The sequence below is a fragment of the Centruroides vittatus genome, unplaced genomic scaffold, assembly GCF_030686945.1.
Source record: "Centruroides vittatus isolate TY-2023 unplaced genomic scaffold, ASM3068694v2 contig_2206, whole genome shotgun sequence".
Classification (NCBI taxonomy): Eukaryota; Metazoa; Arthropoda; class Arachnida; order Scorpiones; family Buthidae; genus Centruroides; species Centruroides vittatus.
The window spans coordinates 157,306-179,587 of NW_027121376.1; the positions used below are offsets into that span (position 1 = coordinate 157,306).

Genomic DNA, 22,282 nt, shown 5'->3' on the forward strand with positions numbered 1-22,282 from the left:
TGAAAAAGGACTTTCAAAGCTACAGAACATCCAATATTAAACATGGATATTAAATCTGTAACTTTTTTATTGATATTGTTACAGTATTCATTTGCGAGAAACTGTCTCTGTAGCATTGAGAGGTGAAATCGAATGTTTCGAAGCAACACATTTTGAATCTACTCCCAACCAGATGTCTCTAATCTGTAGCAACATGTTGAACACGGTATAAATTCCATTGTATACCTAAAATTGGTAAGACAGTCATCAATTAATTATATAAACAATCACTTTACTTACTAATAACAGATATTTAATCATTTACCATATAAGATTTAGTGTATTTCATTATTATGTAACTACAGTAGAGAACCGAAAATCGGAATCAATTGGGGACTGGGGTTGTTCAGATTAGTGATTTGTTCCGATTACCGATTATGTACGAATAAATATATTAACCTGTCCGATGTTCAAATTTTTCTCCGTTGCGTGTCGCTTCGTGTTGAATTTTCGTCGATTTTAAGCCTAACAAAAATTTTTATAATAATAATCGAGGCTATCGTATCGTTAAAAATTATTTCTGCATTTTGTAGAAACAAAATAAATATATTAAAGAATATAAAAATATGAAAATTATACTTTAGAAGTAAATTTAGTATCAAAAACGTTCTATTCAGCACGACACAGGCCGACTGAAAATCGTTCCGATTACCGGCGATTCCGATTACCGGCGTTCCGCTTAACGAGTCTCTACTGTATATATAAATTTGACTGTTTTGTTGCATTTAAAAAGAACAGTTTGATCAGTCATCTCCGCTATAGAGCATTAATATCGAATACTTGTGATATATAATCATAATGCATTAAATTTTATGCATTGTAATGCTTGCCTGCTTATGTATTTGCTTGTTACTGTTTTATGCATTATTGCTATAATCATTCGCTTATGTTATGTATTATTACTAAATAATATCATAAGATGATTTAAATATTTTACGTTTATTTATTAAGTCAGCAACGTGTTCTTTTAATCTGATATTTAACTTACGTTTTGTTTCTCCAATATAAATACTAGCATTTCTTACAAGTACTTTATTTTTTAATTTTATTTTATATTGTACTGTAACAGTATTTTTTAATATTGTGAATTATATTCTATTTTTATTTTTCAATTTTTGATCTTTTTCTGATCATAGATGTATATTTGTAAATATTTTATTATTTTTCATGTATTTTTTCATTTTTCATTTTAATTTTATTTTTATGTTATTAAATTTATTTCCATTTAATGTTGTATTATGTTTTATTTCTTAAATTATTTTTAAACGTTAACCGACGCTAACTACGAATGGCAGCTTTCCAGCACGACACGGGAGTCATGCAGACAAGCCAACATTGCAGGCTCCTGTACCCCTGTAAAGTTGGCTAACCAAAGGGAAAGATGCCATTTAGGAACCAACTAGGGCACATTCAAAAAATTAAAAAAAAATTTTTTTAACTCAAATGATGTTTTTTTTTAATATTCAAAAAGAAAGGTATATTCCGATTTACATTGGAACCGTAAAGTCTGAGTCCCAAGGAGTTAATAGATTACCAGCTAAGTTTTAATACATTTTCTAATTTATAGTAGGATGTGGTAGGATTTATGGTATGAACGTGGATGGTAGCAACTTACCTAGTAAATTTATTTAAATAAATGTAAAGCTTGTCGAGAAAAGTACTAGTATATACAGAATTGAATATAAAACCATAAAAAACAGTAGTGCAATTTAACAGAAACAATTAGAGAAGATCGTATCTGTGGCATACCAAATTTTTCCTGACATGCCACAGGTTCGCTGTCTTAGCTCTAGTTGTTGGTACACAAAAATTTAAAAAGAGTGTTAAAACTAAATTAGCAGAGAGAGAATAAAGACAATTAATATATTTATAAGTGTGGAATTGTTAAAAACCATTATATGTAAAGAGATACGTTAAAAGTGTTTCAAATATCATCTTGTATAGTTAATCCTACTGAATGAACCTCCAAATAGACAAAGAGGTGTTTTTTTTAACGAAATAACATTTTTAATGCCCAACTTCAATGTAATGTTTCATGTATTTTTTGAAACCGTGTCCTTTTTCGGATTTGACGTATTAAGCATTAACTTTGTAATGTATTCATAGACACTTGGCAATTTTCATCTTTATTTGTTACCAACTAACAAATAAAGATGAAAATTGCCAAGTGTCTATGAATACATTACAAAGTTAATGCTTAATACGGTAATGCTTCATGTTTATAGGTTTATATCAAGCGTATTTTTCTCTTCAATTAATTCATTATCACCCACAAGCAATTAGTTTTGTGATTGACCTGTAGATTTAAACTGGTATTTGTGACTTTAGCCTGAATTAGGAATTGTATACAGGTTTGCCGATTTACCGGTTAACCGATAAATTGACAAAAAATCATTCGGTAAACTTACCGGTAAATTTTTGAAATTTACCGGTAATTCGGTAAATGAAAAATCCATACTACAAATTTTCATGTAGAAAATATTGTGTTTATAGATATTTAAAAGGGCTAAAGGGACATTGAAAATAAAAAATCAGGTAAGTGTAAGCAACAATATACCTAATTATTAATTTTATGTGAGATATTTTTTGTTTAATTTTAATTTAAACTTTCTTGGGTTTGAGAAGCGCTGTAAATCGTACAGAAAGCGCTAGTTATCATATGTGATTTGTGCTCTGCAGTTTTTGAGATTTTTAAAGGTTTAAAATCTTTACAATCAACGCTTTTTTTAAAGAATAAGTAAATATTTTTTTTTTAAGCAGACGAAGTAAGCATAAATAGTTCGCCCATAAATTATGTAATGCTATTTTTATACTTTTATGCAATTACAACCCTTGTAATGCTTCAAACGCTATCGTATATATTTGTTTTCAAATTTATGTATCTCTACTCTTAATGAATTTCGTTAAATGTACTAAACGTAGATTATTTTATTAATTACGTGCATTACGAGCAAAACACTAACATAACCACTACGGTTTGCTGTGCAACACTTTAAAAAGAAAGTTGTCACTCAAGGGTTGATACCGTAAAGTTGCGTAACGGTTTTGTATATACTCCATCCCATTGTAACGCGTCGTAACGATTACCTTCACATCCATCCAAATTTGCATACATAATTTACAGACAGCCCCCTAAAAAGAACAATCTATCTACGTGCTTTGTAATACGTTTATTGCAGAATAAGCAGTTGTGTTATTTAAACTTATTAGAATACAGTATTACCTCGGTTTTCGTTGTCATCGGTTTTCGTCGATTTTTTTCGCGAAAAATTTCTCTCGGTTTTCGTCGGCGTGCTCAAGTGACTTCGCTGCTAATGTTGCGAAAACAAAGGGCATATTCTATGTGAATATGCAAAATTCCAAAATCGACAAAATTATATCGAATTTCACTCTTATTAGACGTTAACGCGAATACAATTATACAAAGTTACTTTTTGAATTACAGAATTGGAGAAGTATCTTTGTATTATTTATTACTATCTTTATTATCTAAATAAATTTATATTTGTTGTAAATATTCTGATTCATTTAAACAGGAAATTCCTTCTGATTTAATAAATCATATACTTTACGAACCGAAAGAGCTACGTCCTTACATTGGATACAACAATAATTTTTAGTACAATTGGTTCGTCTTGGGAAATGAACCTCTGTGTCCGTGAATACAATGTAAAATGAAAAACCTGAAACCGCAGGAATAAATAAATTATTTAGTAATTATTATTGCCTTATTGTCCTTATTTTCATTCTTAATATATTTGTCAAGTAGGACATTAATTATTAACAGGATTGTTCAACTGATGTTAAGTGTTTATGCAAAAATTGAGCAAAAGTTCTTAAAGAAAACAAACTGTTTATTGATCCTCCTGTACACATACTTCCATTTACAACTGTGTGTCGGGCTATCACGTCCCTCTTCAGCAGGGTTACAATGGCTATAAGTTTTAACTATGAATAAGAAATAAAATATTAATAAATTTAAACACTAAAATACTAAAATTAATATATACAATGTAAAAGGCTTACGAAAAACAAGTATCCAGCTCCTGACAGTAATAGGGCTTTTGATAGATTTTTAAAAAGATTCATAATCCTTTTATTTAGCATTATTTAGCAATTTGCTTATATTTGCACTGCAATCACCGATCAGTAATCTCACTACCGGCTATCTTGGATTTTGGCCGGTGTCGGTGGTCTTTGGATTTAATAGTTCAAACTTAGCTAGTGCCAGTATTTGACGCTAGATGGCGCCACGGTTGGCAGAAGACCTTTGATCTTGCTACAGATATACTGGTGAAGTCAGTGATTTCGACCTATAAGGCCAGGAACACACATGCGTAAAATTCGGCGTAAAATCTAGCATAAAACAGAAAACGTAAAAATTTTTCTGAAATTTTGGCTGAAACAGAACTGAAAAAAGAGTAGAGCATGTCTCTACTTTTTATGCCGTAGAATTTTTACGCCAAAATTTCTCCAATAAAGAGAAGTCTTTTCTGTGACGTCAAAGTAGACACGTAGTTTTTATTCTAATAATGGCGGCAATGAGGGTGAACCCTATAATTGTGACAGACTTGAAAAAACGAAAAATAAATTAAATACAGGGGTTTATTGAATCCGTTCGACCACATCGGTGTCATGTATAAAGACACTGTATTTAAACAATGTTTATGGATGGCTGTAGGTGCAAAATTTCAAATAACAGGTAGGTCTAATAGATCGATATATAGGCCTAGTATTTAGATTACACGTTCTTTATTTAAATTCGGAATACATGTGTATTAATTTAAATTTTCTATATTATGGCAGAGGAAGCGGAGAAAAAATGGAAGGTAGAAAAGGATATTATATGTGAGGAAAAAATTAATAAAATTAGCACTGTTAGTGGCAATGGTGTTTCCTATTCGGCTAGAATTTTTACTTGTGTGGTCTGGCATAAAAGCGTAAAACAGAAACTAAACTGAAAATTGATTTCTGATTCAGTTTTTTGCCACAATTTTACGCATGTGTGTTCCTGGCCTAATAGTTCATTTTTTTTACGCTACGTAAAAATGCCAGGATGCAAAGCAGGATATGAGTCATCAAAGGAGAAGAGACATTTCTTCCGTGTTCCCTGCGATAAGATTGAAGCGTGGATGCGATGCATTCCACGACACGACAAGATGCTAATAAATAAATGTGTTACGTTTGTGACGTACATTTTACAAGTAAATTTATTTTAAAAACCTACTCCATGTTATAAATGGAGACAAAGTAGAAATTCCACGATATCGCAGGGCATTGACGTCAGATGAATATCCATCAAAGTGGCTTACCAGTGGCCATCGGTTTGTTCGCTGAACACTGGCAGCCGATTGCAGAGAGAACGTTTAGACGCCGACGGTGGTTTACAGATCAGGTAGACTGCGGTTCAGGACAATTTCATTGCAAAGATGGCAGTGGCGTAGCGTAGTGGGGGCGGCAGGGGCGGCCCGTCCCGGGCGGCAGTTTTAGGGAGCGGCAAAATTTCACAATAAATAATAATATCTTGTAAAAATTTGAACTTGTACAATACACAATAATAATGATTGTTCTTGCTGAAAAGTTCTTTAGAATTACTGTATATTTTAGTCTTTTAAGTTGAGATACCTAAATAAGGGGGCAGCTGATACCCACGCTACGCCACTGAGAGATGGCGTTTCGAGCTTGCCACAATGTAGACAGCGATTAGGAACAAGTTATATGACCTACTTTCTAGACTCACTCGACAGCCGGTTTAGAGGGCTTTTTAATTCGATTGGTAGTTTTCTTGGTGGAAAAGTTTAGATAAAAATGGATATCGTTCCTTCGATAAATGTTGTAAACGGTACGAAACGACAAAATTATTCATTAATTAATTGCTTGGAGTAAAAATAACAAAATTAAATATTTTAAATTTGTTTTAAATGTTCCAATTCCGATATTCAAATGGGTGAAGACTTAAAACTACAATTAATTTAAATCGGATGCATTTATTTACAATTCGAGTATCGTGTCGGTTATAAAACGTTAATGCATTTGGAGTCATTGTAATTAATAACCTAGTCAGAACGTTCTGTTAAACAAACGAGACAATTTTAATAATTACCAAAATATTTTTATACAAATAAAAAAATGTAATAGTAATAATAAAACATTTAAAATTGTTCATATCGACAGTTACGAAGGGCGACAGCAATACGATGTCGAAATAATTCCTTAAAAATCTATTCCGAAGACGAATTTCGAATTCGATATAAATTGTCTAAATATGGATTTGTTCTCATTTTAAACCGTATTGGCGACGAAATGGAAAAGGATTGTCATTAATTGCCGAACAATGATTGTTGACGGCCTTAAAATTTTATTTCCGGAAACTTTGGAAATATAACTGGCAACCTTTCCTGACGTCACAAACGAATAACCCGATTGGCCGAACGACTCCTAAAACAGGAGAATAACGGCAAATAAAGTAAGAGCCAATGTTTTCAATAATAAAACCAATGGGATCGGTATACTTCTAAAAAATTAAAAGGATTATCCTTAGCTTTAAAACAAGTAAAACCACTTTCTTAATCCGACTTCGAGGAAACACTACAAGTTCAGACGGACGAACTAACAATGAAAAATGACCTCATTATTTTATTATTACCAGTTTTATTTTATCCTTATCACAATTTATATATTCACAATTCACATATTCACATGGAATATGCCCTTTGTTTTCGCAAAGTTAGCAGCGAAATCACTTGAGCACGCCGACGAAAACCGAGAGAAATTTTTCGCGAAAAAAATCGACGAAAACCGAAACCGACGATAACCGAAGACAACGAAAACCGAGGTAATACTGTATTCTAATAAGTTTAAATAACACAACTGCTTATTCTGCAATAAACGTATTACAAAGCACGTAGATAGATTGTTCTTTTTAGGGGGCTGTCTGTAAATTATGTATGCAAATTTGGATGGATGTGAAGGTAATCGTTACGACGCGTTACAATAGGATGGAGTATATACAAAACCGTTACGCAACTTTACGGTATCAACCCTTGAGTGACAACTTTCTTTTTAAAGTGTTGCACAGCAAACCGTAGTGGTTATGTTAGTGTTTTGCTCGTAATGCACGTAATTAATAAAATAATCTACGTTTAGTACATTTAACGAAATTCATTAAGAGTAGAGATACATAAATTTGAAAACAAATATATACGATAGCGTTTGAAGCATTACAAGGGTTGTAATTGCATAAAAGTATAAAAATAGCATTACATAATTTATGGGCGAACTATTTATGCTTACTTCGTCTGCTTAAAAAAAAATATTTACTTATTCTTTAAAAAAAGCGTTGATTGTAAAGATTTTAAACCTTTAAAAATCTCAAAAACTGCAGAGCACAAATCACATATGATAACTAGCGCTTTCTGTACGATTTACAGCGCTTCTCAAACCCAAGAAAGTTTAAATTAAAATTAAACAAAAAATATCTCACATAAAATTAATAATTAGGTATATTGTTGATTACACTTACCTGATTTTTTATTTTCAATGTCACTTTAGCCCTTTTAAATATCTATAAACACAATATTTTCTACACGAAAATTTGTAGTATGGATTTTTCATTTACCGAATTACCGGTAAATTTTTGAAATTTACCGGTAAGTTTACCGAATGATTTTTTGTCAATTTATCGGTTAACCGGTAAATCGGCAAACCGGTATACAATCCCTAATTCAGGCTTAAGTCACAAATACCAGTTTAAATCTACAGGTCAATCACAAAACTAATTGCTTGTGGGTGATAATGAATTAATTGAAGAGGAAAATACGCTTGATATAAACCTATAAACATGAAGCATTACCGTATTAAGCATTAACTTTGTAATGTATTCATAGACACTTGGCAATTTTCATCTTTATTTGTTAGTTGGAGGTTCATTCAGTAGGATTAACTATACAAGATAATATTTAAAACACTTTTAACGTATCTCTTTACATCTAATGGCTTTTAACAATTCCACACTTATAAATATAAATATATTAAATGTCTTTATTCTCTCTCTGCTAATTTAGTTTTAATACGCTTTTTAAATTTTTGTGTACCAACAACTAGAGCTAAGACAGCGAACCTGTGGCATGTCAGGAGAAATTTGGTATGCAACAGATACGATCTTCTCTAATTGTTTCTGTTAAATTGCACTACTTTTTTCTGGTGTTATATTCAATTCTGTATATACTCGTACTTTTCTCGATAAGCTTTACATTTATTTAAATAAATTTTCTAGGTAAGTTGCTACCATCCACGTTCATATAAATTAGAAAATGTATGAAAACTTAGCTAGTAATCCATTAATAAATAAACGTAAAATATTTAAATCATCTTATAATATTATTTAGTAATAATACATAACATAAGCGAATGATTATAGCAATAATGCATAAAACAGTAACAAGTAAATACATAAGCAGGCAAGCATTATAATGCATAAAATTTAATGCATTATAATTATATATCACAAGTATTCGATATTAATGCCTAATAGCGGAGATGACTGATCAAACTGTTATTTTTTTAAATGCAACAAAACAGTCAAATTTATATATAAAGTAGAGACACGTTAATCGGAACGCCGGTAATCGGAACGATTTTCAGTCGGACTGTGTCGTGCTGAATCGAACGTTTTTGATACTAAATTTACTTCTAAAGTATAATTTGCATGTTTTTATATTTTTCAATATTACGAAAACGCACACTTAAAGCAAATGAGAGTTTGAATAACATTAAAATATTCACATTTCTGAAAAAACAACAAGTCTTTCACATTCTGTTCTTAGAAAACCTCTGGAACAAAACAGTCTTTTTAAACGAAATCGATCTTTTGAGGATCCTCGGGCTGTCTTTTGACAGTACTGTATTTTTTATAGGTGCTACTCTTATTCGAACGAATAATATCAATAGATTTTATAATTTATTTAAATAAATTCAAATTCGCTTCATCGTATAAAAAGTAAACTCAGCTAAATTAAAAGTTTTACTTGTTGACGCTAAACTACTGGTTTGTGTGAGAAGCAGGCAATTAACTAAGTAATAATTAATTAAAATAGTAGTTTAATTCGATTCTAACCTTTTCCCCTCCGGGAAGAAAAGGATGACAAAGCAAAACCAACCGATGAGACACTCGATTTTGTCATCGATAAGACGATTGAAAATCGGGTTAGTTCAAACAATCATTACTAAGGTCACAAGACAAAACATGATCAAAGTTCCCTGTAATCTGCGCAGCCGCGCCTTCTCAAATTGTTGCCGCGCACAAGAATTAATGTGCCGCGCAGGCGAGCACGCACACTGATTTGAATTGTTGTTTACTTATTTCTCACTGTGCAAGATGATTATTGCTATGTATATTTCCATTAAATACATTAAAGAATTGACAAAAGATGATTTTTTGTATGGAAATATGTTTTAAAATGAATTTTAATCTCTACTTTATAATTAATTATTTTAATTTGTATAGGAAAAAATAAGATTTTATATATATATATAATCTTATTTATTTGTGAGCATATATATATATGCTCACAAAAATTTTTTGCTCAGAATCTGCTCAGCAAAAATTTTTTTGCTTCGAGAAGTCCACGTTCCGCTCAGCTACAAAACAATTAGAGGGAACATTGTTATCATGATCTTAAGTGACTTCTCGCTAATGATTCACTTGTTTGACACCTACTATAAACGTTAGGAGGTAAAATGAGTAATCATCATCATCATCATTATTTATTGTCCATTGGGAATTTCTTCCCTATTAGAATGAGTAATAGTACAAGATAGTAAAAGGAAATAAATCTGACGAAACGTTCGATTTGTGACAAGTTAATATAAACAATTACTAGACACTAACTAAGAACAAATTATATCATCCGATGCATTAGTCAGTTTCCGCAAAACGAGTATAAAAAGGGGTCCTACTCACGCTCCGGGCTGTCACTAGCGGACATCAACGGGAAACCTACGAACCGTCCCGCCATACAGCGGCCCATACTCCGCCATGATCGCCGACAGTCCACCTCCGATATTCAGCTAGATCGGCAAGTGTCTACCGATTCACCCGCATAAGCCAAGAGATATGAACGACCCGAGGTATTGACAGTCTTGGAAACTCTCTCTCTCATAATTCTAAGTTAGTAGAAGCCTAGTCTATATATATAATCGAGACGAGTTGATAATAATAATAATAATATTAATCAGCGCAGAGCCCAAACGGTTAGGAGTTGAAAGTTGAAATTTGGTACACAGTTAGGGTACGTCACGAGAACGCACACTAAGTTGGAATTTTTTGAAATTTCTCCCCACGGGGGCGAGGGACAGGATTAACTCTTAACACTTCAATCAACGATGGAAGTGTTACGTTACAATGGAAGTGTTAAGAGAAAGCGACGTGCAAGACGCAAATGCAGATTTTTTTTTCGTTTTTGTGGAAAATCGAACATATTTTTAGACCTATCTAAAAATTCTGTAATTAGTCTGGAAACAGGGAGGACCCAATTCTTGCATTCTGTGAAAACGGGTAAGGTTGACTATAACGTAATAATCTTAATTTTCGCTAAAACGGTTAGGAGTTGAAAGTTGAAATTTGATACACAGTTAGGGTACCAGATTTAAGTACCAAAGTGTTAAGTAACAATGGAGAATGAGAGAAAGCGACGTGTAAGATTTACGGGCACTTGAAAAAAAAAGAAAAAAGAAAAAGAGTAATATGTTGGAACATATTCGATTTTCAAATTTAAACAAATTAGTTCGGTTTCTCTCGACCTTTCTTCTTTAGAACATTCGATGAAAATCGAAGGATATAATCAGAACACGTCGTGAAAATCGAACAATATTAGAACATTCGATTTTTAAACTTCACCTTTCTTTAGAAAAACTTAGTTCGTTGATGAAATTACTCTTTTTTTTCTGACTATAATGTGATAATCTTAATCTTTGCTATCGTTACTTTTGCCCGAGCAACGCCGGGCCTACCTGCTAGCTCTAAGTAGTGATGTAACGAATAGTATATTCGGCCTCAGCCGAATTCTGAATATTCGGCCAGGAGCGTGACCGACTACTGAATATTCGGCCAAACTATTCGGCTTGATTAACGCACATATAAAAATAAGCGCGCAAACTTCATTATGCAAGGATCGCGCACCTTGCTCTCTATTGGCCCGATGTCACTACGATTTTTTCTTCCAGTAGGTCTAAATTATTTAAATGTATTAATTAAATTATAATTGTTAAAGTTAATATGAGATGGAGCCTAACGTCTACCACTAGTGCCAAATTGGTTTATAATTTATGTAATAGACGTAAATAGCCCGATATGATCCGGCAGTTGTTGGTATTTAGATGTAAGTTATAACATAAGTTATTTTATTTGCAATCGATCTTTTTAACTCTTTAATTAAGTAGTAAAATTTTATTTTTACTACGTATTTGTAAAGTGAATAGTACCCTAAGGATATATACTTTAGTGGGCACATATGGTCTAGTTTCTCCCCAGATGTGAAACAGTTCAAGTATATTATTGGGGGTTTCTATTTGTGATATTTTGTTGCTATTGTTTTTGTCAATATTTTTAAAATTAACCTGATTTCAAATGTTATCTTTTGCATATAATGAGAAATGCTCATTCTTTGCTTTATATATAAAATAAATTATATAGTAGTTACTCATCTTCTAGAAATAAATAATTCTTTCATTAAATACGATAAGTTTACAATAAAACGTTTCGTAAATCATTTTAAAATATCGTAAAAAATCTTAAAATATACAAGAATACGAATATAACATAATTAACTAAACAATAACACTAATGCCCGATACATTCTAACCTACATGCCATAAATGCCATAAATGCCATAAGATATCGGGCTAGATAAAGGCTATATTATTATTTAATTACGAAATAATTTACTAGAGTTAGACGCTATTTCTTATTAACTTTAATAATTATAATTTAATGTTTAACATTAATAAAAGTTTCCAAAATAATTAATTTACTGTGTTTTTGTTATTTCTTACTCCTGTTTTTAGGTATTCGGTATTCGGCCGAATAGTGATTTAAATATTCGGTATTCGGCCGAATAGTGATTTAAATATTCGGTATTCGGCGAATAGAGAAAAATGAGCCGAATAGGCCGAATACTGGGTAGTAAGCGAATATTCGTTACATCGCTAGTTCTATGATAATACGACAATAATAACTTTGGTCGAACGTCAACCGAATATCGACAACCGGACGTTCCAGCCGAATAGGCAACAGTATTGTCGTTTCCTAGTTGAACTGTATTGTTGTAATTTAGTCTTGTAGTATATTATCTCTTTATTAAATATGTTATTGTATATCAATGCCTGTCATCCTTGAATACGACCGACACCTCAGTGGCGTGCCGTCATTGGAAGCGATGGAAGCGCCGATTCCACCCTTTTAATGACCTTCCCTTGAATTTTATAAAATATAAATTTTCATATTTTAATGTACTTTGAATTAATTAAAATTAATATTTTATTATAACTGCATTATGTATCTTTTACAAATTTCTATACTACATGTGAAAAAAAACGATAAGATTGCTATTGTATATTCGAATAATTCGGTGGCGGAAGGAATGTCGAAACCGGGTCAGTCTCCAATCAGCCAGATTATATAGGGCCTTACAGGCATTAGCACATGCGGTTTACAGTGCACCAACCTCACCCGGTTTAGCTGGTAGAAGCGACACACTCGTAAAGAGTACAGCTTTATATCCCGGAGCGGTTGTGGGCTGTTATCCGCCTGCCTGTCAACTTCCAAGCAGCCAGATTATAGGCATTGGCGCATGCGCTTTACATAGCACAAACGTCACGGTTTAGCTGGTAGAAGCGACACACGCGTAAAGAGTACGCGACTTTATATCCCGGAGTGGTTGTGGGCTGTTAGCCGCCTGCTAGATATTCGGCCACCCTCGCCCGATTATGTGAATCACGAGCAGACTAGATCAACGGCGGGCAACCCGCGGGCCAGCTACGGCTGGCGAAAAGTTTCTATCCGGCCCGCGAGATCTTTAATAGATTATTAAATTGGAAAAATAACTAATTAATAGTTATTTTTCCAATTCTTTGTAATTTTCGAAAACGATAAGAGAAATAAATGTTACTACATTTATTTCTCTTATTTCTCTTAAATAAATAAAAAGTTAATTAGGAGTAATTAACTTTTTATTTATTTATTTCATATTTGCAGACTAAAAAAATTACGAGTCACAAGAAGGCGTCAATTAACTACTACGGCGCGGAAAAAAACGTAAAATTTATTCTGGCCCATGTTATAAAAAGGGTTGCCCACCCTAGACTAGATTTATAACAACCCAACCGATAGGAGTTTACTGGCACGTTTTTATGATAATTCTGTATAGTTGACAGGAGTTTAAAAAAACTCCATTAAAATATTTGATATATTTATTCTGCGTTTATTCCGCTCTCCCATCTTATATTACTTACGGATTTCCAATGTTAAACCGGTGATATTACGATTTAGTATGTCCCGTCTGTAAGGGGATGCAGAAAAAACGTGTACAATTCTAATACAGTGTTAAAAATTAACTGTTACTTTGGCAGCATCATTTACAACCAAATTTAATAAATGAGACGTACAGTACATACAATGGTACAAAAAAAAAGCTCTAGAATTTATTTTCCTTAAATTTACGATTTATATATCCGTTGTCATAAAAATTTGTCTTTTTACTGTTTTCCCAAGACTACAGATATTCAGGTACAAAGTAACTGGTTTCGACTTATTTCTACTTAAGAAGTGACTAAATAATTAAGAGATTAGGGAATGGGGACATAAATAAAACCCTGTTGAAAGAGCCAGAATTTTACTTCAACAAAAGCTTAACAGAACCAATCACTCGCTCAGTACAGTGGAAAACTGATTTCCGTGTACACCTGGTATTAAAACGAATTAGTTAGAAAAACGAATGACTATTAAGTTTAACATAGTTAGATTTTTACAGCTACGGTGAGAAACGTTTAAAATTTACAACAGCCCTGTGGCGTCCTTTGAGATATACTAGTGATGCGACAAAAGAGGCATTTGACATTGACCGGTATCGGCACCCTCGGGATTTGGCACACACACACTCACTACACACCTACCTGGACCGTCACTAGTTCCATCCATTAGCTACTCGTATCAAGATATTTGACTAAGTGGATTGTTTTAAGATTTAAAAAGTAAAGAATATTTTATGTTATTTTTATGTACGTTTCTTTACAAAGCTATATTTTAATTATAATTTTCTTTAAAAGTATATTAATACAATCGAACAATACATTGTACCAGGTATGTATATCCATCGCACATTTTATTTCACCGAGTAAGTTTTTATAATTTATTTTTAATTTTAGCCCTTATATCGTGGCTAGCGATTCACAATGTAATTGTGATATTAAAAATACATTTAGAGAAATTCTACAGTTTTTACTGGCTTATCGAACAAATGAATACGAATGGACCCTAGACCGTGATTCTTAACAGGGGGCCGCGGCCCCTGGGGGTCCATAAGAAGTTTGCCTGGGGCCGCCAAATTATGCAAAATTTCCTTCAGAATATAATAAAAAGAAAATTGATGTATAATTTGAATATCGTATTGAAAAGTGAAATAAGAAAGATAAAGTTTTCCTATTTAGTTTTATTTATTTATTTTGTATTTCTTCCTACATACAACTTTGCTAGTACAGAAGAAATAAATGTAAGTATGCTACTTACACCGCAGTATTTACTTCTTTTATTCCAAAGCAATTTTAAGAAACTATTAATGCTTGGAATTTTAAAAATAATTAGGAAAAATAGTAGGCTTTGAAAATTTAAATATTTTTGCAAAGATATGCAAAATCCTTACGACAAGTGGGCGTTTTAGTTTTAGTTTAGTTTTAGCATCGACATTGGATCGATTTTTCGACATGTTTCTTATTTTATTTTCTGTTAAAAATTAATGAGTTTTCATGTTTAATTGTGAAGTTTGAATGTTATTTAAATAGATAATGAAATAATAAAGTTATGATTTACATTTATTATATAAAAAATAAAGCAATAATAAAAAAATCAATTTATTATAGATAAATTATCAAATTATCAAATATAAATTATTATTAAAAATGGGGGTCACAAAAAAATTATGAAATATTTGGTGGGCCGCGAGTATAAAAAGGTTAAGAACCACTGCCCTAGACCATCACTGACGCGCAATTAACTGATTGCCCCTGGAAGTCGGCTTCTTACAGAAACACAGCTTCCCTGTCATCAAATGTCACGGCACGCCACTGCGACACCTTATCTCGACCTCGCTATCCCCTCCACTCGATTCATCGCCATCCACAGACCCGGTGACGTACTTCTCCAGCCCGCACCGGTAAGCGGGATCAAGCACGAAGCTCTCCCCTCTCGGTTCTCGCATTAGAACTAGAATCAGAATAAAATAAAATCTTAAGGAATAATAACAAAGTGATTAGAAATAATTTGTTTAAGACAAATTTATAAAATATAATTGAAATCTAAATAAAAATGTGCTTTTGGTCGACAATTTTTGAAATTATTCAAGCAGATTTCTGTATTATGGTGTTTGATGCTCTTAAATTTTGGAGATTAAAGGTCGAGTAGGCGATGAGATGAAGGGAGATGAATCTTCAGTAGGGTCAAACTTAATGACGATTTTACTCGTTATTAGCATTTACACTATTCTTTCTTTTAAATTAAACCCATCACTATTCTCAAAATTAAGCTTCTTTGACATTTTATAATAGTTAAAAATATAAGAACAGTTTTAATTAAATATTATAACAGATAATGCCACCAAATGTTGCCGAGAAAGTTAAGCAACTCGCTGCTATATTTTTTTGTCTGCTCTTTGGAAGTCTTCTGATGCCAGACATGCCAGTGTGATACAGTCGAAGACTTCGTGTACGGCTGTCGGAACTTGAAAAAAGCCCACTATTTGGTCGTGGGAAGCAAGATGGCCATTTCGCCGAATTGATTGTCATTTGGGCATTTGATCTGATTGTGAAATCTTGTTGTGGCAGTGGATACGCGGGCCCCCGAGTATAAAAATCGATTCTTTAAACCAGTTTATAGATTCGATATTTGTCAAAATATTAAAATTTCGCATTTTTGCATTAATTTTTATTAGAGACGTTATTATTAGCAGTTATAAAAGATGACAATAAGATCCGCGAGTTTTTTGATAAACACGTTTTTAACATCAGCGAAAAATACTTTAAAAATCCAGCAATTAATTGCTTAACTTTTCCAGTAACATTTGATAACGCCACTGTTATATTTTATTGAAATCCTTTTATATTTTAAGTATTATAAAATGGCAATAAACTTAATTTCGAGGGTGGGCATGGGTTTTTTTTAAAAAAATTGTAAATGCTAGTAACGAGTAAAGTCGTAGTTAAATTTTACTCTACTCGTAATATGACACACGACCCTCTTTCTCTCTCCACTTCCTTGACGTTCAATCACCAAAATTTAACAGCATCAATCTTCCTGATACATAAACCTTTGCAAAATTTCAGAAATTTTATACAGAAAGCACAGAAGTTATTAAACTCCGAACAGGGTGAACAAAATCGTGCTTCACACACACTCACTAACATCCATCCATACATAAAAAAAATTTCAAATTTTTTCATTTCTCGACGTTTCCAGTTGCCAATAATGAGTCCAATAATATAAAAATCTTGGGGGTTATTTTTTGACCGAAAGTTCCCCCGCTCTATTATTTATAACAGAGCTGGGAAAACTAAAAGTAGAACGAGAATTATTTATCGTAACATCGTCATTCCGGATTGTAATTTTTAATCGTATTTTAAATATACAGTGAAAACTGCTTAGGCGATTACCTGCATTCGACGGGCACCTGTCAAAACGGGCAAAAATTTTTGGCACGCAATAGTTTATCTATAGAGTCTATGTATAAGTTACCTGTATTAAACGACCACCTCTGTAACGTGACCGCGGGCAGCGATTTTTGGTCCGAAACAACATACAACAACTGTAATAAACGACCACTTCCGCGAATATATACGGTCTAAAGTATTGTTCGAACCCATTTCGGGCACTTCTCCCACCCTTGAAATTAGTTAAGTTGCAGATGTTAATGGATTAGTCCAGTGCCATGGTGATATCGTGCAAGGAACATGCTTAGTCGATTTGAACTGGTAACGAGCACTGCCGAAGAGAGATCGTCGGTTAAATTTAAATCCATGGCGCATGCGTCTCAATGGACATCGCACAATCGCTGAATGTAATGAAGTCGTATTATGAAAAAAAATAATAAAATAGTTTTATTATTAATTAATAATTTTCCTTGTTGTACTTAAGAAAATATTAAAAATTAAAAAATACAGTATTTTTGAAGTTAAAATAAGATAAAACTAACCAAAACCAAAACGATAGAGCGATACCACGCGCTTTTATATCGATGATGTAATACACGTAACTGCGGAGCAAACGAATAAAAACAACTTGAATGAATTATCTCAGAAAAAGAAAATGTGCACTATAATCGAGAAAATGCAAGTACTGTGTTAATCCTTAAAATATTGATATTAAATCTGTCATAAAATTTCGACGACTCCTGTAAATCAAGTTATCCGATAAAAAAAAATACTATACCAATATAGCTCTATCGTTGAAAAACTCGCTTATAAATGCTCACTTCGAGTTTTGTTTAGTAAAAATGGCTAAAAAGTGCGCAAAATACGGTATTACAGCACTACCTGTATTCGACGACCATCTGTCTAAAAAAGGGTTTTTTAGACAGGAACCGTCGCTGATCGTTATAGACAGGTTTCACTGTATTTCATGTAAAATATACTCTCTCTACCTCAAATTAGAAGTGAACTGCCCCTGTTCATTATACTTTCCTTTAACGATAGTGTCGCGCTAGTATTAGGGTCTAACACCTTTCAGGGAAATTCTTGAATTGAAATAACATAACTTCCAGTTTTTATTGGAGGTTGGGTATACTGAATCGGAACCTCCCATCTTTAAAGTTTCTACGTCTCGTTTCTTTATACATTTCATGAAAAAAGAACATGAATGTAAATACGAAGATGTAAGGAAATGTTACTAGCATTCTGTTACTTTGAAAGATAATGTATTTTCTATAAAATTGGTTCCTTTTATTGAGATTTTACATCCAAATATAATATAATTTTATATCTAAATAAATTTGTAGCTTAAAAGCTTTGAATTGATTAAAAAAAACCGTTGCTTTTACAAACAATAAGATCGGCCCCTCATCCTCCGTATCACTCATTAACAACGGATGAATTCATTTCTTCATGGCTATGATGCTTATTTGCGCTTCTTGAACAGACAGCCGAACTACTTCTGCAGATATAGGTTTCTACAGAGAACCTAAACACATTTTTCAGTGGAACCATCCAAGTGCAATATGTTTTAACACAAGCTGAAATCACAAATAATAAGAATTTCTAACTTCTCTGTTAATTCGGAAGGATTAAACTTTTCGCTTTAATGGCAAAAAAACAGAAATGTACATTTAAAACAATGATAAGAATTTGTAAAAAATTTTCTAAAAGCTCATTTTAATACGCGAATTAAAGTTCATATAATTAATCACGTGATTTCATATTAAATGTAATTTCGTAACAATAATTTACAACAATTCTTTACAATTAACTGCATTTAACAATATTCTATTGCGATTGCGAAGCAAAAATGGTGCGCTGCCTAAAGAAGTTTCTTTTGCGAATGTGGAGTTATAAAGAGCAAAAGAAAGAATAAATTTTCTCATTAATTACATTTATAATTGAGATTTATGTAATATTAAATACGATATAATCGAATTTCTTTACAGGGGAGATGATGATGCTGAACCAAGTGGACAGCAAGTTACAGATTGTCCTACAAAGGTAAGATATTTCCGTTTCTCTTGGAAAATCAGCGTTATTTATGACTCGTTTTTTTATACAATCCTTCAATTAAAGAAGTTTATAATTTGATTTTGCGATTTCAGAACTGCGAATTGGAAAATAATCTGGCACGTCCTCAATTTCGACTGGGTTCAGCAAAATATGATGAACACACTCTTAATAACAATTACAAGTTTAAAAAAATAGGAAAGGGGAGTTTCGGTACAGTTTATTTAGCTCGGTGTAAAAATTCAAATGATAAAGTGGCTATAAAAACCGTCAAGATAAAGTGCTATTGTCTCGCACAGGTATGCATTAAGCTTTATTTTCCATTGTAATCCGACGTCAAAAAACAGAACACGTATATTAAATTATTCCTGACTTCAAAAATCATTAATTCACACATCATTTATGTTATTACACGTTTATCAAAATTTATTTAATTATTGATGATGCACTAAGCGATGTTCTATATACATTAATTAAAAATATCTACAGAATATTCTTAATTAAGTGTAAATTAAGATAATTTTTTTTATTTACAGAGGCGTAAGATAGAGAGAGAAAAATCAGCATGGACGTCCGCATCAAGTCATCCCCATATTGTGACGTTAAAAAGTGTTTTTAAATTGAAAACACAGTAAATTTTAATATTTTTCATTTGAGTTATTGGCAACACTTTATGCTTCTATAGACTAGTAATTATTTTTTTCAGTTACTGTTTTGTCTCCGAGTATGTGGACGGACAGGACTTGACAACTTACATACGCCGCAAAAAATTTCTGGAGGTAGCAGAAGCCAAAATACTTGCTGCTCAAGTGGCTTCGGCCATCACGTTTATTCATAACAAAGGTGATTTTCTAAATCTATTTATTTATTCATTTCTTCACAAATGCAAATTGTATGACAAATTTATTTTTGTCTTCGACAGGAATAATTCATAGGGACATTAGCTCCAACAACATCATGATAGATAGGACGAAAGGAGCACAGTTAATCGATTTCGGTCAGTGCACAGTAAGTAATGTATAATGTAATATCCTAAGTTTCGTAGAGGTACACGTTTCATATAACATCGTCGTTTCTTTCTGTCAGTACGAACATAATCCCAAAAACTATTGCGGGACTTTGTTCTATCTTTGTCCAGAAATTCTTGAGGAAAAACCGTACGGTAAGGTGATCTATTTGAATTTAATCGAATCATTTCGTTTAACTTTTGTAATTAATACGTATTACTTACAGATGCTTATTGCGATTGGTGGGCATTTGGAATCGTGTTATACCAGATGTTAATTGGAAAAACTCCAATGGCTATTTATTTGAAAAAATTTAAGAACATTGACAATATGGACCACACGTCCCTTATCAAGATAGCGAAAAGTAAGCCATCGTTATTTTTGATTTGTTAACAATAAAGAGAAACGATGTGAGTAATGTAAGCGTGTCTTTTCAGACGTTCAAAAGGTTCCGTTGCCGTATCGTATGCGACTGTCGATGAATGCCGTAGACATGATCGAGGATTTACTACAAAAAGTAAGATTATAATATCTACTGTAGTTATGACACATTTCATTTGCATAATTATTTCTCATTACATTTCGAAGTATTAAATGTTGGTATTTATGTTGTTTAATATGAGAATTTCATTATAAGAAACGCGTTCATTTTATAACATTTCGACACATTTTCTGAATGTTTTGGTGAATATTTGAATAACTACTTCAGTTTGTTTAATCAACACAGTTGAATACTTAATTTCAATGTTTGTGATAATCAAATTTTAATTAGTAATCAGAAGCTGAATAACTTGCTGTAATACGAGTTGGCTTTGAATGTTTACAGATAAAAATATAATTAAAACAGTATCAACTGTTATGATTAATTTTTATGATTTCTTGTCTTTTCAGGATCCAAAGAAACGTCTGAAAGAAGGAGACATCAGAGTTCACAGATTTTTTCATGGTGTCCCTTGGCCCGAATCAGTTCACAATTGATTTATTCACTATATATATACATTTAAAAAAATGTTTTTTAAAATATAATTTATTATATGATTTTGTTAATTATAAGTAATTAAAGTTTAATTGTATTTTTAAATGATTTCAACTAATTGTTTCGAATTAAACTTAATTGCGCTCAATGGTTTTTGGTAGTTTGTGTGTTGAATATTGTCGATAAGCATTCGTATTGTGTGGTGGATATTAAAAATAATGACGTAGGATTTATATGGCGAATTGTCTGAACAAGCGCGAGTGAAAGACAGGTAAAGAACAAAAAATAGTCAAATGCTGTATTAAAAGATATATAAAAAATACAATAAGTACACGTGTTATTCAATTGTTAATAAATTAAATACAGTAGTAGCAACTGTCTTCATATTGACAAATATTAATGGAATTAATTGTCTTTAAAAAAGACTATTCATTACGTCAAAATGCTAGCTGCTGACATACGATTATTTACATTATTTACAGCTTTGAGCTTTTCGCGTTATCAGTATTTCGTTTTCTAGATCTATTTGTCAAAGTTCGGGGGAATTATCCCATGGTTTTATTTCAGTTCTACAGCTTAATTTTATGTTTATAAAAATAAAGTTGCATTAAACGAATGAATTTTATTCAAAATGTTCTCCAAAATAACAAAATCTCAAATTAATGCCAATTAAAACTTTTTATAACGATTTTACTAATGTACGCAATAATAAAAACATCCTTCGCAAATACATTGGCTATTATTTTCTCGTTGCATCAGAAAGTTTAAAAAAATCTGATTATCCCAATGTCTAATTCTATAACATCAAAACTCTATAATTGAGTCTATAATTGATGGCATGTAAACCAAAAGCAAAAAAATTTAACATTAAAGAGAAAGTTGATAACTTTAAGTGATAGAAATGGATAAGAAATGATGATAAAAAAGTTTTAAAATCGTTTTGTAAATAAGACTGTTTCAGTTTAAAACAATGGAAGTTAAAAATAAATACAGTATATACTTCAATTTCCAGTTTATTTGCAAACTTTGCATAATATTATCCAACATTTCTTACGTTATAAATTTAATGTAAGTGGGAAAACTTTCTTACCAAATTAGTGTTTTATTTTGAAATGAAGTTTTTTGTTCATTGTTTCTTCATCTTGAAAATGTAAGGTTGTGGACAGAGTCCGAATTACTCCTTAAACGTCTTTTCTATTATAAAAATTGGCTTTATGTAAGCCCTATTATTATTGAAAAATATTATTCATTTGAATTGAAAAAAGTGGTTTTTTCGATTTTTTTCAATTTGGTA

At 32.0% G+C, this 22,282-nt stretch overlaps 2 protein-coding genes across 2 annotated transcripts in view; one reads left to right on the forward strand and one right to left on the reverse strand.

The window, feature by feature from the left end:
* The window catches only part of LOC136970833 (uncharacterized), a 158,578-nt gene extending 138,638 nt beyond the window's left edge, over positions 1-19,940 (forward strand). The window contains exon 6 of the mRNA XM_067265301.1: positions 19,712-19,940. Within this exon, the coding sequence (XP_067121402.1) occupies positions 19,712-19,940 (229 nt within the window). The remainder of the gene's footprint in view (positions 1-19,711) is intronic.
* The window catches only part of LOC136970830 (protein kinase C eta type-like), a 204,144-nt gene that overhangs the window by 145,268 nt on the left and 36,594 nt on the right, over positions 1-22,282 (reverse strand). The gene's annotated exons all lie outside the window — the stretch shown is intronic.